Raw genomic sequence first — 15,335 nt, forward strand, 5'->3', positions numbered from 1 at the left:
TTTCTAGTCACCACCTCCAGTAGCTTGGCTCTCCACGTATCCTCGCCTCCATGCGGTTCCTTGTTCTCACAATCAATCCTGCCGTGATTGAAGTCCCCCATGATGAGCAGGTGGGATCTATTTCTACAGGCAGCAGAGGCTGCCCTCTCAATTATAGTGTTAACTGCCATGTTGTTGTTTTCGTACTCTTGACAGGGTCTTCTGTCATTTGGTGGAGGGTTATATATTACTGCTACTACTATCTTTGGACTTCCCATTGTCATGGTGCCTGCTATGTAGTCTCTGAAACCCTCACAGCCCAGGATATCCATCTCCTTAAAACTCCATTCCTTTCTCATGAGTAGGGCCACTCCGCCTCCTTCCCTACCTTCCCTCTCTTTCCTTATTACTGTGTACTCCTGGGGAAACACGGCATTCGTTATGATTCCAGAGAGTTTTGTTTCAGTAAGTCCGATTACATCTGGGTTCACTTCTTGTGCTCTTTCCCTTAGTTCACTTGCCTTGCTTGTGATCCCATCTATGTTCGAGTATATTGCCCTGAAACTGACTCTCTTCTGCTTCTCCTCTGGGGGGAGTCTGTGGGGTCTGGGGTGAGCGGGAGCTGGGAGGATCTGGTACGGGGAGCCTGGTGGAGGAGGAAGGGCTTGGGGGGGTGGGGGAAGGGGGAGGGTAGGGGGAGCGGGTGAGGGGGGGGGAGGGGGTGGGTAGGGGGAGTGGGTGAGGGGGGGGAGGGTTGGGGGGGTGGGTGAGAGCGGGAGGGTTGGGGGGTGAGAGGGGGAGGTTTGGGGGGATGGGGGAGAAAGGGGGGTTTGAGGGGGCAGTAAAGTGGGGAGGGCTTGGGGGGCGTGGGGGGAAAGGGAAGGCTGAGGTGGTTGAGGAAGAGGGGAGGGTTGTGTGTGTGTGTGTATGTGTGTGTGTGTGTGTGTGTGTGTGTGTGTGTGTGTGTGTGTGTGTGTGTGTGTGTGTGTGTGTGTGTGTGTGTGTGTGTGTGTGTGTACTCACCTATTTGTACTCACCTATTTGTGCTTGCAGGATCGAGCATTGACTCTTGGATCCCGCCTTTCCAGCTATCGGTTGTTTACAGCAATGACTCCTGTCCCATTTCCCTATCACACCTAGTTTTAAAAGTATGAATAGTATTTGCTTCCACAACCTGTTCCCCAAGTGCATTCCATTTTTCCACTACTCTCATGCTAAAAGAAAACTTCCTAACATCTCTGTGACTCATCTGAGTTTCCAGTTTCCACCCATGTCCCCTCGTTCTGTTATTATTACGTGTGAACATTTCATCTATTTCCACTTTGTCAATTCCCCTGAGTATTTTATAAGTCCCTATCATATCTCCTCTCTCCCTTCTTTTCTCTAGTGTCGTAAGGTTCAGTTCCTTCAGACGCTCTTCATATCCCATCCCTCGTAACTCTCGGACAAGCCTCGTCGCAAACCTCTGAACCTTCTTCAGTTTCTTTATGTGTTTCTTCAGGTGGGGGCTCCATGATGGCGCGGCATACTCTAAGACGGGTCTCACGTAGGCAGAGTAAAGCGCCCTAAAAGCCTCCTCATTTAGGTTTCTGAATGAAGTTCTAATTTTCGCCTGTGTAGAGTACGCTGCTGTCGTTATCCTATTTATATGTGCCTCAGGAGTTAGATTAGGTGTCACATCCACTCCCAGGTCTCTTTCTCGAATCGTTACAGGTAGGCTGTTCCCCTTCATTGTGTACTGTCCCTTTGGTCTCCTGTCACCTGATCCGATTTCCATAACTTTACATTTACTGGTGTTAAACTCCAGTAGCCATTTCCCTGACCATCTCTGCAACCTGTTTAAGTCCTCTTGGAGGATCCTTCAATCCTCGTCTGTCACAACTCTTCTCATTAATTTTGCGTCATCCGCAAACATTGACATGTATGATTCCACTCCTGTAAACATATCATTTACGTAAATTAGAAAGAGGATTGGGCCCAGCACCGATCCTTAAGGTACTCCACTTGTTACTGTTCGCCAGTCCGACTTCTCGCCCCTTATCATTACCCTCTGGCTCCTTCCTGTTAGATAGTTCTTCACCCATACTAGGGCCTTTCCGCTTACTCCTGCCTGCCTCTCAAGTTTGTATAGCAGTCTCATGTGCGGTACTGTATCAAAGGCCTTTTGGCAGTCAAGAAATATGCAGTCTGCCCAGCCTTCTCTGTCCTGCCTTATTCTTGTTACTTTATCATAGAATTCTAAAAGGTTTGTTAGGCATGATTTCCCTGTCCAGAACCCATGTTGGTGCTTGTGTACAAACCCAATGCTCTCCAGGTGCTCAACAAGTCTTAGCCTAAGTATTCTTTCAAGTATTTTGCAGGGGATGCTTGTCAGTGATACGGGTCTGTAGTTAAGCGCCTCCTCCCTATCATCTTTTTTGAAAATCGGTACGACATTTGCCTCCTTCCAGCAACTGGGCAATTCTCCCGACATAAGTGACTCATTAAAGATCATTGCCAGAGGCACGCTGAGGGCCTGCGCTGCCTCTTTAAGTATCCACGGTGATACTTTGTCTGGTCCAACAGCTTTATTTGCATCCAGTGTTGTCAACTGTTTCATTACCTCCTCTGCTGTCACCTCTATATCTGATAGTCTTACATCTAGGGTAATCGCTTCTAACAATGGGAGCTGCTCAGGCTCGGTTGTGAACACTCCATGGAAATTTGCATTCAGTACCTCGCAGATTTCCTTGTCGCTTTCTGTATATGCCCCTTCTGTTTTCCTCAGTCTTGTCACTTGGTCATTTACCGACATCTTCCTTCTTATATGGCTATGTAGTAGTTTAGGTTGCTTTTTCGCCTTGACTGCAATATCATTCTCATAATTTCTTTTCGACACTCGTCTTATGTTAATGTAATCATTCCTAGCTCTGTTAAATCTAATCCTGTTGTCCTCTGTCCTTTGTCTTCTGTACTTCCTCCACTCCCTCCTGCTTCTCACCTTTGCTTCCTGACACTGTCTATTAAACCATGGGTTATTATATTCCCTCCTGCTTTTTCCTTTATTGTTGGAATAAATCTCTCTTCAGCCTCCTTGCATTTCCATATGACTTGGTTCATCATACCTTGCACTGTTTTTCCTCTAAGTTCTTCCTCCCACTGCACTTCTCCCAGGTAGTCCCTTATCCTTCTGTAGTCCCCTTTTCTGTAATCAAGTCTCCTTTCCCGGACCTCTTGTCCTTTGGTCACAATTTTAAGCTCCATCGTGTAGTCAAAGACTAGGACACAATGGTCACTGGCTCCTAGTGGTATTTCATGTTCCAACTGCTCGATGTCTTCTACATTCTGGGTGAAAATGAGATCTAATAGGCTGGGCGTATCTGGTGGTGGAGGAGGAAGGGCTTGGGGGGGGGGGGGGGGGGAGGGGGAGGGTAGGGGGAGCGGGTGAGGGGGGGGGAGTGTGTGTGTGTGTGTGTGTGTGTGTGTGTGTGTGTGTGTGTGTGTGTGTGTGTGTGTGTGTGTGTGTGTGTGTGTGTGTGTGTGTGTGTGTGTGTGTGTGTCTGTGTGTGTGTGTGTGTGTGTGTGGTGCGAGTATGTGGTGTAAGTGTGTGGTGTAAGTGAGAGAGTGTGTGACGTGAGTGTGTGGTGTGAGTGTATAGTGTAAGTGTGTGGTGTGAGTGTTGGTGTGAGTGTGTGGTATTATTGTGTGGGGTGGTAGTGTGTGTGGTGTGAGTGTGTGTATGTGGAGTGAGTGTGTAGTGTGAGTGTATGGTGTGTGTGGTGTATATGGTTTGTGAGGTGTGAGTGTATGGTGTAAGCGAGTGGTGTGAGTGTGTGGAGTTAGTGCGTGTGGTGTGAATGTGTGTTGTGTGTGTGTGGTGTCAGTGTGTGGTATGAGTGCATGTTGTACTCACCTAGTTGTGCTTCCGGGGGTTGAGCTTTGGCTCTTTGGTCCCGCCTCTCAACCGTCAATCAACTGGTGTACAGATTCCTGAGCCTATTGGGCTCTATCATATCTACACTTGAAACTGTGTATGGAGTCAGCCTCCACCACATTGCTTCCCAATGCATTCCATTTGTCAACCACTTTGACACTAAAAAAGTTCTTTCTAATATCTCTGTGGCTCATTTGGGCACTCAGTTTCCACCTGTGTCCCCTAGTGCGTGTTCCCCTTGTGTTAAATAGCCTGTCTTTATCAACCCTGTCGATTCCCTTGAGAATCTTGAATGTGGTGATCATGTCCCCCCTAACTCTTCTGTCTTCCAACGAAGTGAGGTTCAATTCCCGTAGTCTCTCCTCGTAGCTCATACCTCTCAGCTCGGGTACTACTCTGGTGGCAAACCTTTGAACCTTTTCCAGTTTAGTCTTATGCTTGACTAGATATGGACTCCATGCTGGAGCCGCATACTCCAGGATTGGTCCGACATATGTGGTATATAATATTCTGAAAGATTCCTTACACAAGTTTCTAAAGGCCGTTCTTATGTTAGCCAACCTGGCATATGCTGCTGATGTTATCCTCTTGATATGAGCTTCAAGGGACAGGTCTGGCGTGATATCAACCCCCAGGTCTTTCTCTCTCTCTGACTCTTGAAGTATTTCATCTCCCAAGTGATACCTTGTATCTGGTCTCCTGCTTCCTACCCATATCTTCATTACATTACATTTGCTTGGGTTAAACTCTAACATCCATTTGTTCGACCATTCCTGCAGCTTGTCCAGGTCTTCTTTAAACCTCAAGCTGTCCTCCTCTGTCTTAATCCTTCTCATAATTTTGGCGTCGTCAGCAAACATTGAGAGGAATGAGTCTATACTCTCTGGGAGATCATTTACGTATATCTATACGTAACGTATACGTATATCTATATTACGCAAATATATATTTACGTATTGTGAGTGTGTGTGTGAGTGTGTGTGTGAGTGTGCAGTGTGAGTGTGTGTGAGTGTGTGGTTTAAGTGTGTGGTGTGAGTGTGTGTGATGTTAGAGTGTGTGTGGTGCGAGTGTGTGGTGTGTGTAGTGTGAGTGTGTGATGTGAGTATGTGGTTGTGTGTTGTTTGTGGTGTGAGTGTGAGGTATGAGTGTGTGTGGTGTGTGTGGTGTAAGTGTGTGGTGTTAGAGTGTGTGAAGTGTTTGGAGTATGTGGTGTGTGTGTGTGTGTGTGATGTGAGTATGTGGTATTGTGTTGTTTGTGGTGTGAGTGTGAGGTATGAGTGTGTGTGGTGTAAGTGTGTGGTGTTAGTGTGTGTGGAGTGTGTGGTGTGTGTGTGTGTGTGGTGTGAATGTGTGGTATGAGTGTGTGGTGTGAGTGTGTGGTGGGAGTGTGTAATGTGAGTGTGTGTGAGTGTGTGGTGTGTGTGTTAGTGTGTAGTGTGAGAGTGTGGTGTGAGTGTGTGTTGTGAATAGTGTGAGTGTGTTGTGTGAACGTGTGGTGTGAGTGTGTGATTTTAGTGGGTGATTTGAGTGTGTGGTGTGAGAGGGTGGTGTGAGTGTGTGGTGTGTGAGTTGTGAGTGTGTGGTTTGATTTTTGTGGTTTGTGTGGGAAGAGTGTGTGAGTGTGTGATGTATGTGTGTGGGAGTGTGATAGTGTGTGATGTGAGAGTGTGAGAGAGTGTGAGTGTATGGTGTGAGTGTGTGAATGTTTGGTGTTTAGTGTTTGGTGTGTGGTGTGAGTGTGTGGTGTGAGTGTGTGGCGTGAGTGTGTATGTGTGTGTGTGTGTGGTGTGTGTTTGTGTGTGTGTGTGTGTGTGTGTGTGTGTGTGTGTGTGTGTGTGTGTGTGTGTGTGTGTGTGTGTGTGTGTGTGTGTGTGTGTGTGTGTGTGTGTGTGTGTGTAATTACCTAAGTGTAGTTACGGGATGAGAGCTACGCTCGTGGTGTCCCGTCTTCCCAACACTCTTTGTCATATAACGCTTTGAAACTACTGACGGTCTTGGCCTCCACCACCTTCTCACCTAACTTGTTCCAACCGTCTTCCACTCTACTTGCGAAAGTGAATTTTCTTATATTTCTTCGGCATCTGTGTTTAGCTAGTTTAAATCTATGACCTCTTGTTCTTGATGTTCCAGGTCTCAGGAAATCTTCCCTATGGTTTTTATAAATTCCTATTAATATTTTGTACGTAGTGATCATATCACCTCTTTTTCGTCTGTCTTCTAATTTTGGCACATTTAATGCCTCTAACCTCTCCTCGTAGCTCTTGCCCTTCAGTTCTGGGAGCCACTTAGTAGCATGTCTTTGCACCTTTTCCAGTTTGTTGACGTGCTTCTTAAGATATGGGCACCACACAACCGCTGCATATTCTAGCTTTTGCCTAACAATAGTCGTGAACAATTTCTTTAGTATATCGCCATCCATGTATTTAAAAGCAATTTTGAAGTTAGAAGGCGTGGCATAGGCTCCTCGCACAACGTTCTTTATGTGGTCCTCAGGTGAAAGTTTTCTATCTAGAACCACCCTTAGATCTCTTTCTTTATCAGAATTCTTTAAAGATTTCTCACATAATATATAGGTTACGTGGGGTCTATGGTCTCCTATTCCACATTCCATAACATGGCATTTATTAACATTAAATTCCATTTGCCAAGTGGTGCTCCATATACTTATTTTGTCCAGGTCATCTTGATGGGAATGACAATCATCTGTTTCTTATCCTTCCTATTATCTTAGCATTATCAGCAAACACGTTCATATAATTTTGTATACCAACTGGTAGATCATTTATGTAGACAATAAACATCACTGGTGCAGAACCCTGTGGTACCCCACTTGTGACATTTCTCCAGTCCGATACATTGCCTCTGATTACTGCCCTCATTTTTCTATCAGTCAGGAAATTTTTCATCCGTGTTAGAAGCTTAGCTGTCACCCCTCCAATATTTTCCAGTTTCCAGAGCAACCTCTTATGTGGTACTCTGTCGAAAGCCTTTTTTAGGTCCAGATAGATGCAGTCAACCCAACCATCTCTTTCCTGTAAAATCTATGTGGCTCGATCACAGACACTGAGTAAATTCGATACACAGGATCTTCCAGATCGAAAACCATACTGTCTGTCTGAAATAATATAATTTCTCTCCAGGTGTTCTATCCATTTAGTTTTGATTACTTTTTCCAATACTTTCACTATTACACTAGTCAATGACTCAGGTCTATAATTGAGGGGGTCTTCCCTGCTGCCACTTTTGTAGATTGAAACTATGTTAGCCTGTTTCCACACATCTGCTACGACTCCTGTACACAGGGATGCCTGAAAGAACAGGTGAAGTGGAATGCTGAGCTCAGATGCACATTCTCTCAGAACCCATGGTGAAACTCCATCTGGGCCAATAGCTTTATTCTTACTTAGCTCCTTTAGCATATTTTCAACTTCATCTCTAGACACCTCTATATACGCTCTGTTGTTCTGTGGAATTCCTATTGTGTCGGGTTCTCTGAAGATCTCATTTTGTACAAACACACTTTGGAACTTTTCATTTAATGTTTCACACATTTCCTTTTCATTTTCCGTGTATCTGTCCTCCCATTTTTAACCTCTGAATATTAGCCTTTTCCCTGCAGCTTACTTTTAATGAGTGTATAGAAAAAGCCTGTATCTGATTTACCTTTGTCTGCTATACCGTTCTCAAAGTCCCTCTCTGCCTCTCTCCTTACTGACGTGTAGTTGTTTCTTGCATCTTTGTATCGCTGGTATGTTTGGGGGTTTGGCCTCTTTTTATAATGATTCCATTATAGAAAGTTAGTTTGTGTGTGTGAGTGTGTAAGGTGTGAGTGTGTAGTTTTAGTTGGTGATGTGAGTGTGTGGTGTGAGATTTAGGTGTGTGTGGTTTGTGTTATGTGAGTGTGTGGTGTGTGGTGTGAGTGTGTGGTGTGAGTGTGTGGTGTGAGTGTGTGGTGTGTGGTGTGAGTGTGTGGTGTGAGTGTGTGGTGTGAGTGTGTGGTGAGGGGGCGGCGTTGCGATAGGGAACTGCGGTACTACAGGATAAGACACGTCGTATCTTCAAAAGATACAGAAAGGAGGAGCGGTGAGGTGAGAGATAAAACAAGTGTCTCCTACGTAGGTGTGAGGGAGACGCTTGAGGCAGGAACACTGGGGTGTCCAGATATCGGGGCTCGGACCTCATGTGGAACAGGAAGGCTTGAGTATAGAATTGATTGGTTATGGGTTTGGCTGGCGAGGAATAGTGAGCAGTATTGTGCTGTGAGGCAGCTTGGTGGGTGTGGCTGGCCAGGAATAGTGAGCAGTATTGTGCTGTGAGCCAGCTTGGTGGGTGTGGCTGGCGAGGAATAGTGAGCAGTATTGTGCTGTGAGGCAGCTTGGTGGGTGTGGCTGGCGAGGAATAGTGAGCAGTATTGTGCTGTGAGCCAGCTTGGTGGGTTTGGCTGGCGAGGAATAGTGAGCAGTATTGTGCTGTGAGGCAGCTTGGTGGGTGTGGCTGGCGAGGAATAGTGAGCAGTATTGTGCTGTGAGGCAGCTTGGTGGGTGTGGCTGGCGAGGAATAGTGAGCAGTATTGTGCTGTGAGCCAGCTTGGTGGGTGTGGCTGGCGAGGAATAGTGAGCAGTATTGTGCTGTGAGGCAGCTTGGTGGGTGTGGCTGGCGAGGAATAGTGAGCAGTATTGTGCTGTGAGGCAGCTTGGTGGGTGTGGCTGGCGAGGAATAGTGAGCAGTATTGTGCTGTGAGGCAGCTTGGTGGGTGTGGCTGGCGAGGAATAGTGAGCAGTATTGTGCTGTGAGGCAGCTTGGTGGGTGTGGCTGGCCAGGAATAGTGAGCAGTATTGTGCTGTGAGGCAGCTTGGTGGGTGTGGCTGGCGAGGAATAGCGAGCAGTATTGTGCTGTGAGGCAGCTTGGTGGGTGTGGCTGGCGAGGAATAGTGAGCAGTATTGTGCTGTGAGGCAGCTTGGTGGGTGTGGCTGGCGAGGAATAGTGAGCAGTATTGTGCTGTGAGGCAGCTTGGTGGGTGTGGCTGGCCAGGAATAGTGAGCAGTATTGTGCTGTGAGGCAGCTTGGTGGGTGTGGCTGGCGAGGAATAGCGAGCAGTATTGTGCTGTGAGGCAGCTTGGTGGGTGTGGCTGGCGAGGAATAGTGAGCAGTATTGTGCTGTGAGGCAGCTTGGTGGGTGTGGCTGGCCAGGAATAGTGAGCAGTATTGTGCTGTGAGCCAGCTTGGTGGGTGTGGCTGGCCAAGAATGGTGAGCAGTATTGTGCTGTGAGGCAGCTTGGTGGGTGTGGCTGGCCAGGAATGGTGAGCAGTATTGTGCTGTGAGGCAGCTTGGTGGGTGTGGCTGGCCAGGAATGGTGAGCAGTATTGTGCTGTGAGGCAGCTTGGTGGGTGTGGCTGGCCAGGAATGGTGAGCAGTATTGTGCTGTGAGGCAGCTTGGTGGGTGTGGCTGGCCAGGAATGGTGAGCAGTATTGTGCTGTGAGCCAGCTTGGTGGGTGTGGCTGGCCAGGAATGGTGAGCAGTATTGTGCTGTGAGCCAGCTTGGTGGGTGTGGCGGGCCAGGAATGGTGAGCAGTATTGTGCTGTGAGGCAGCTTGGTGGGTGTGGCTGGCCAGGAATGGTGAGCAGTATTGTGCTGTGAGCCAGCTTGGTGGGTGTGGCTGGCCAGGAATGGTGAGCAGTATTGTGCTGTGAGGCAGCTTGGTGGGTGTGGCTGGCCAGGAATGGTGAGCAGTATTGTGCTGTGAGGCAGCTTGGTGGGTGTGGCTGGCGAGAAACAGAGAAGTTGTGGATGAAGTGGTTTTGCCAGTGTGACGCATGTTGGGTTGTGATGGCTCGTGCGCGACGGCTGGAAAGGATTGAATTTGAGAGGGGAGGACTACCGTGGCGTGGGCTACCGTGGCGTGGGCTACCGAGGCGTGGGCTACCGTGGAGTGGGCTACGGCGACGCGGAATGGGCGGCGATGGTGGGCGCGGCTGGCGGGCGTGTGTGAGGGGAGTGTCGGTGGTGGGCAGAGGGTCGGCAGTGTCCGTGTGACTCTCGCGAGGTGTGGGTGTGCGCGCTTCGGTCTCGTTCGCACCGTCCTCCTTGTTGACATAGCCCCTGGCTATCGTTAATGGTGTGTTTTCTCTGACCTCAGATATTCGGACCTAGAAAATTGAATTTCTGTGTCAAAAACAAAGGGAAACGCCAAGTTTGGTTGCAATATAGTTGAATTTTTGTGCAATGGACACACGCTCAGACAAGTGAACGGTGTTTGTAAATTACCATGGTGACGCGTTAGTCAAAATTTGAGAATATATTCGTGAAATATTTAGTTTTCATCTCAACTGAAACCGAGACAGAGGATTGAAGGCGTTGATTTTCATCAGTAAATCGTCTTAAGGTAAGTTGCAATAAACACGTTCATGTAATATCACCTGTCATGCAGATGGTTGAGTCATTACCAGTTATATTTAGCATAAGAGACCGTGTGTGAGTGTGTCATAGTGTTGATGAGTGGGAGACACTTGAGTGTGTCATAGTGCTGGTGAGTGGGAGACGCTTGAGTGTGAGTGTGTCATAGTACTGGTGAGTGGGAGACGCTTGAGTGTGAGTGTGTCACAGTACTGGTGAGTGGGAGACGCTTGAGTGTGTCATAGTACTGGTGAGTGGAGGACGCTTGAGTGTGTCATAGTGCTGGTGAGTGGGAGACGCTTGAGTGTGTCATAGTGCTGGTGAGTGGAGGACGCTTGAGTGTGTCATAGTGCTGGTGAGTGGGAGACGCTTGAGTGTGTCATACTGCTGGTGAGTGGGAGACGCTTGAGTGTGTCATAGTACTGGTGAGTAGAGGACGCTTGAGTGTGTCATAGTGCTGGTGAGTGGGAGACGCTTGAGTGTGTCATAGTGCTGGTGAGTGGAGGACGCTTGAGTGTGTCATAGTACTGGTGAGTGGGAGACGCTTGAGTGTGTCATAGTGCTGGTGAGTGGAGGACGCTTGAGTGTGTCATAGTGCTGGTGAGTGGAGGACGCTTGAGTGTGTCATAGTACTGGTGAGTGGGAGACGCTTGAGTGTGTCATAGTACTGGTGAGTGGAGGACGCTTGAGTGTGTCATAGTGCTGGTGAGTGGGAGACGCTTGAGTGTGTCATAGTGCTGGTGAGTGGAGGACGCTTGAGTGTGTCATAGTGCTGGTGAGTGGAGGACGCTTGAGTGTGTGTGTGTCATAGTACTGGTGAATGCAGGACGCTTGAGTGTGAGTGTGTCATAGTGCTGGTTAGTGCGAGACGCTTGAGTGTGTGTGTGTCATAGTACTGGTGAGTGGGAGACGCTTGAGTGTGTGTGTCATAGTACTGGTGAGAGGGAGACGCTTGAGTGTGTGTGTGTCATAGTACTGGTGAGAGGGAGACGCTTGAGTAAGTGTGTGTCATAGTACTGGTGAGTGCGAGACGCTTGAGTGAGAGTATGAGGGCCAAGACAGTGCTCCAGGGTGAGGTTGTCCAGCACCCGCCCTCACCGTAAATAATGTATCATGTATTCTCTATCCCGCCTTCCCCGCTGCTCGAAGGCTTCACTCACAGTGGCGCTCCACGGGGTCACTCACAGCGACGCTCCACGGGGTCACTCACAGCGGCGCTCTACGGGGTCACTCACAGCGGCGCTCTACGGGGTCACTCACAGCGGCGCTCTACGGGGTCACTCACAGCGGCGCTCTACGGGGTCACTCACAGGGGCGCTCCACGGGGTCACTCACAGGGGCGCTCCACGGGGTCACTCACAGGGGCGCTCCACGGGGTCACTCACAGGGGCGCTCCACGGGGTCACTCACAGCGGCGCTCTACGGGGTCACTCACAGCGGCGCTCTACGGGGTCACTCACAGCGGCGCTCCACGGGGTCACTCACAGGGGCGCTCCACGGGGTCACTCACAGGGGCGCTCTACGGGGTCACTCACAGCGGCGCTCTACGGGGTCACTCACAGCGGCGCTCTACGGGGTCACTCACAGCGGCCATCTACGGGGGTCACTCACAGCGGCGCTCTACGGAGTCACTCACAGCGGCGCTCCACGGGGTCACTCACAGGGGCGCTCTACGGGGTCACTCAGGGGCGCTCCACGGGGTCACTCACAGGGGCGCTCCACGGGGTCACTCACAGGGGCGCTTCACGGGGTCACTCACAGGGGCGCTTCACGGGGTCACTCACAGGGGCGCTCCACGGGGTCACTCACAGCGGCGCTCCACGTGGTCATTCACAGCGGCGCTCTATGGGGTCACTCACAGCGGCGCTCTACGGGGTCACTCACAGCGGCGCTCTACGGGGTCACTCACAGGGGCGCTCTACGGGGTCACTCACAGCGACGCTCCACGGGGTCACTCACAGGGGCGCTTCACGGGGTCACTCACAGGGGCGCTCCACGGGGTCACTCACAGGGGCGCTCCACGGGGTCACTCACAGGGGCGCTCCACGGGGTCACTCACAGGGGCGTTCCACGGGGTCACTCACAAGGGCCAGCGTGAGGGGCCGTGTGTGGAGGGTGGGAACTTCGTGCACACAATAATGCAGAGTGAACATCACGCAAGGCAACAAGAATGTTGGTGCGCACTTGTAACGAATGTTGATCGTCATTGTTTCGTGAAGGTACATTATATGATGGGTGAGGGTGGCAGCGTGAGTATAGTGAGGTATGATGACAAGTGACCCGTCCCCTGCTTGGTCTGTAGTTACTGCCGCACGCATACGCTTGTCGCCGCCGGTAACTACCGTAATACAACTCATCCTCATGTTTACATACCACCTATTGTCACGGTCGTCGGTAGTCACGAATTCGTACGTACCAAGTTTATAGAAGGTAGTGTATTGACTAGTAGGGAATTCTTTAAAATAATAAATAAAACTAAACAACACACTTAAATATTCCTAGGCCTTGTATAGCACACATATGTACTATATTAGGCCTCAGATATCGTGTATTAGGCCTTGGAAGGCTTAATATCCTCATCCCTTTATTGCAGTTTGAACTCGGGTCCATTGAACTAGGAGTGTGTAGAGTGGCCGCTCACCACCCCACACATTGTCCTGCTGGGTTGTGGTGCTCATCAGCGGCAGTATTGCTGGTCCTGGCACACACACTCCCGTTACTGCACCAGTGTCAGCCTTCCATACGTGAGGCATGGTCGCCTCTGACACCAGTGTCAGCCTTCCATACGTGAGGCATGGTCGCCTCCGACACCAGTGTCAGCCTTCCATACGTGAGGCATGGTCGCCTCCGACACCATTGTCAGCCTTCCATACGTGAGGCATGGTCGCCTCCGACACCATTGTCAGCCTTCCATACGTGAGGCATGGTCGCCTCTGACACCATTGTCAGCCTTCCATACGTGAGGCATGGTCGCCTCCGACACCATTGTCAGCCTTCCATACGTGAGGCATGGTCGCCTCTGACACCAGTGCCAGCCTTCCATACGTGAGGCATGGTCGCCTCTGACACCAGTGCCAGCCTTCCATACGTGAGGCATGGTCGCCTCCGACACCATTGTCAGCCTTCCATACGTGAGGCATGGTCGCCTCCGACAGTGTGGTGTACTCACCTAGTTGTGCTTGCGGCGGTTGAGCTCTGGCTCTTTGGTCCCGCCTCTCAACCGTCAATCAACTGATGTACAGATTCCCGAGCCTACTGGGCTCTATCATATCTTCCTTTGAAACTGTGTATGGAGTCAGCCTCCACCACATCACTGCCTAATGCATTCCATCTGTTAACTACGCTGGCACTGATAAAGTTTTTTCTAACGTCCCTGTGGCTCATTTAGATACTTGGTCTCCACCTGTGTCCCCTTGTTCGCGTACCACCCGTGTTAAACAGTTTATCCTTGTCTACCCTCTCAATTACTCTGAGAATTTTGTAGGTAGTGATCATGTCTTCCCTTACTCGGGTTGTGGTATTGGTGTGTACTCGGGTTGTGGTGTTGTGTTGTACTCGGGTTGTGGTATTGGTGTTGTACTCGGGTTGTAGGGTTGTGTTGTACTCGGGTTGTGGTAGTGGAGTGAACTCGGGTTGTGGTTGTGAGTTGTACTCGGGTTGTGGGGTCGTGTTGTACTCGGGTTGTGGTGGTGGGTGGTCCTCAGGTTGTGGTGGTGGGTTGTACTCGGGTTGTGGTGGTGGGTGGTTGTACTCAGGTTGTGGTGGTGGGTTGTACTCGGGTTGTGGTGGTGGGTTGTACTCGGGTTGTGGTGGTGGGTTGTACTCGGGTTGTGGTGGTGGGTTGTACTCGGGTTGTGGTGGTGGGTTGTACTCAGGTTGTGGTGGTGGGTTGTACTCGGGTTGTGGTGGTGGGTTGTACTCGGGTTGTGGTGGTGGGTTGTACTCGGGTTGTGGAGGTGGGTTGTACTCGGGTTGTGGAGGTGGGTTGTACTCGGGTTGTAGTGGTGGGTTGTACTCGGGTTGTGGTGGTGGGTTGTACTCGGGTTGTGGTGGTGGGTTGTACTCGCGTTGTGGTGGTGGGTTGTACTCGGGTTGTGGTGGTGGGTTGTACTCGGGTTGTGGTGGTGGGTTGTACTCGGGTTGTGGTGGTGGGTTGTACTCAGGTTGTGGTGGTGGGTTGTACTCGGGTTGTGGTGGTGGGTTGTACTCGGGTTGTGGTGGTGGGTTGTACTCGGGTTGTGGAGGTGGGTTGTACTCGGGTTGTGGAGGTGGGTTGTACTCGGGTTGTGGTGGTAGGTTGTACTCGGGTTGTGGTGGTGGGTTGTACTCGGGTTGTAGTGGTGGGTTGTACTCGGGTTGTGGTGGTGGGTTGTACTCTGGTTGTGGAGGTGGGTTGTACTCGGGTTGTGGTGGTGGGTTGTACTCGGGTTGTAGTGGTGGGTTGTACTCGGGTTGTGGTGGTGGGTTGTACTCGGGTTGTAGTGGTGGGTTGTACTCGGTTTGTGGTGGTGGGTTGTACTCGGGTTGTGGTGGTGGGTTGTACTCGGGTTGTAGTGGTGGGTTGTACTCGGGTTGTGGTGGTGGGTTGTACTCGGGTTGTGGTGGTGGGTTGTACTCGGGTTGTGGTGGTGGGTTGTACTCGGGATGTGGTGGTGGGTTGTACTCGGGTTGTGGTGGTGGGTTGTACTCGCCACAAGTGGTTATACCCGCCACATGCTTCCCTCTATATCAACCCTCTCGCATATTCTCATATAATTCCATATTCTCCTTTTATATTCATAGTTAGTATTGTTTGTCTGCGGAATAGCAATTCTGCAGACATTCAGCTTCAGCAATGAAGCTGAATAAAGAATATGATCATGTTTGCTTGAGTAAGTTGGTATGAATGATGAGTGGGAACCTAAGTAACAAAGATGGTATGAATGATGAGTGGGAACCTGGGTAACAAAGTTGGTATGAATGATGAGTGGGAACCTGGGTAACAAAGATGGTATGAATGATGAGTGGGAACCTGGGTAACAAAGATGGTATGAATGATGAGTGGG

The 15,335-nt window shown here is 50.1% G+C and overlaps 1 protein-coding gene across 1 annotated transcript in view; it reads left to right on the forward strand.

Annotated features, from left to right (window-relative positions):
• LOC123767797 (spidroin-1-like) overlaps positions 1 to 15,128 on the forward strand; it is a 56,745-nt gene extending 41,617 nt beyond the window's left edge. Inside the window, exon 2 of the mRNA XM_069320834.1 lies at positions 15,073 to 15,128. Coding sequence (XP_069176935.1) covers positions 15,073 to 15,128 — 56 coding nt within the window. The remainder of the gene's footprint in view (positions 1 to 15,072) is intronic.
• Positions 15,129 to 15,335: the final 207 nt, after the last annotated feature.

Source organism: Procambarus clarkii, unplaced genomic scaffold (genome assembly GCF_040958095.1).
Source record: "Procambarus clarkii isolate CNS0578487 unplaced genomic scaffold, FALCON_Pclarkii_2.0 HiC_scaffold_488, whole genome shotgun sequence".
In the NCBI taxonomy this organism is placed as follows: domain Eukaryota; kingdom Metazoa; phylum Arthropoda; class Malacostraca; order Decapoda; family Cambaridae; genus Procambarus; species Procambarus clarkii.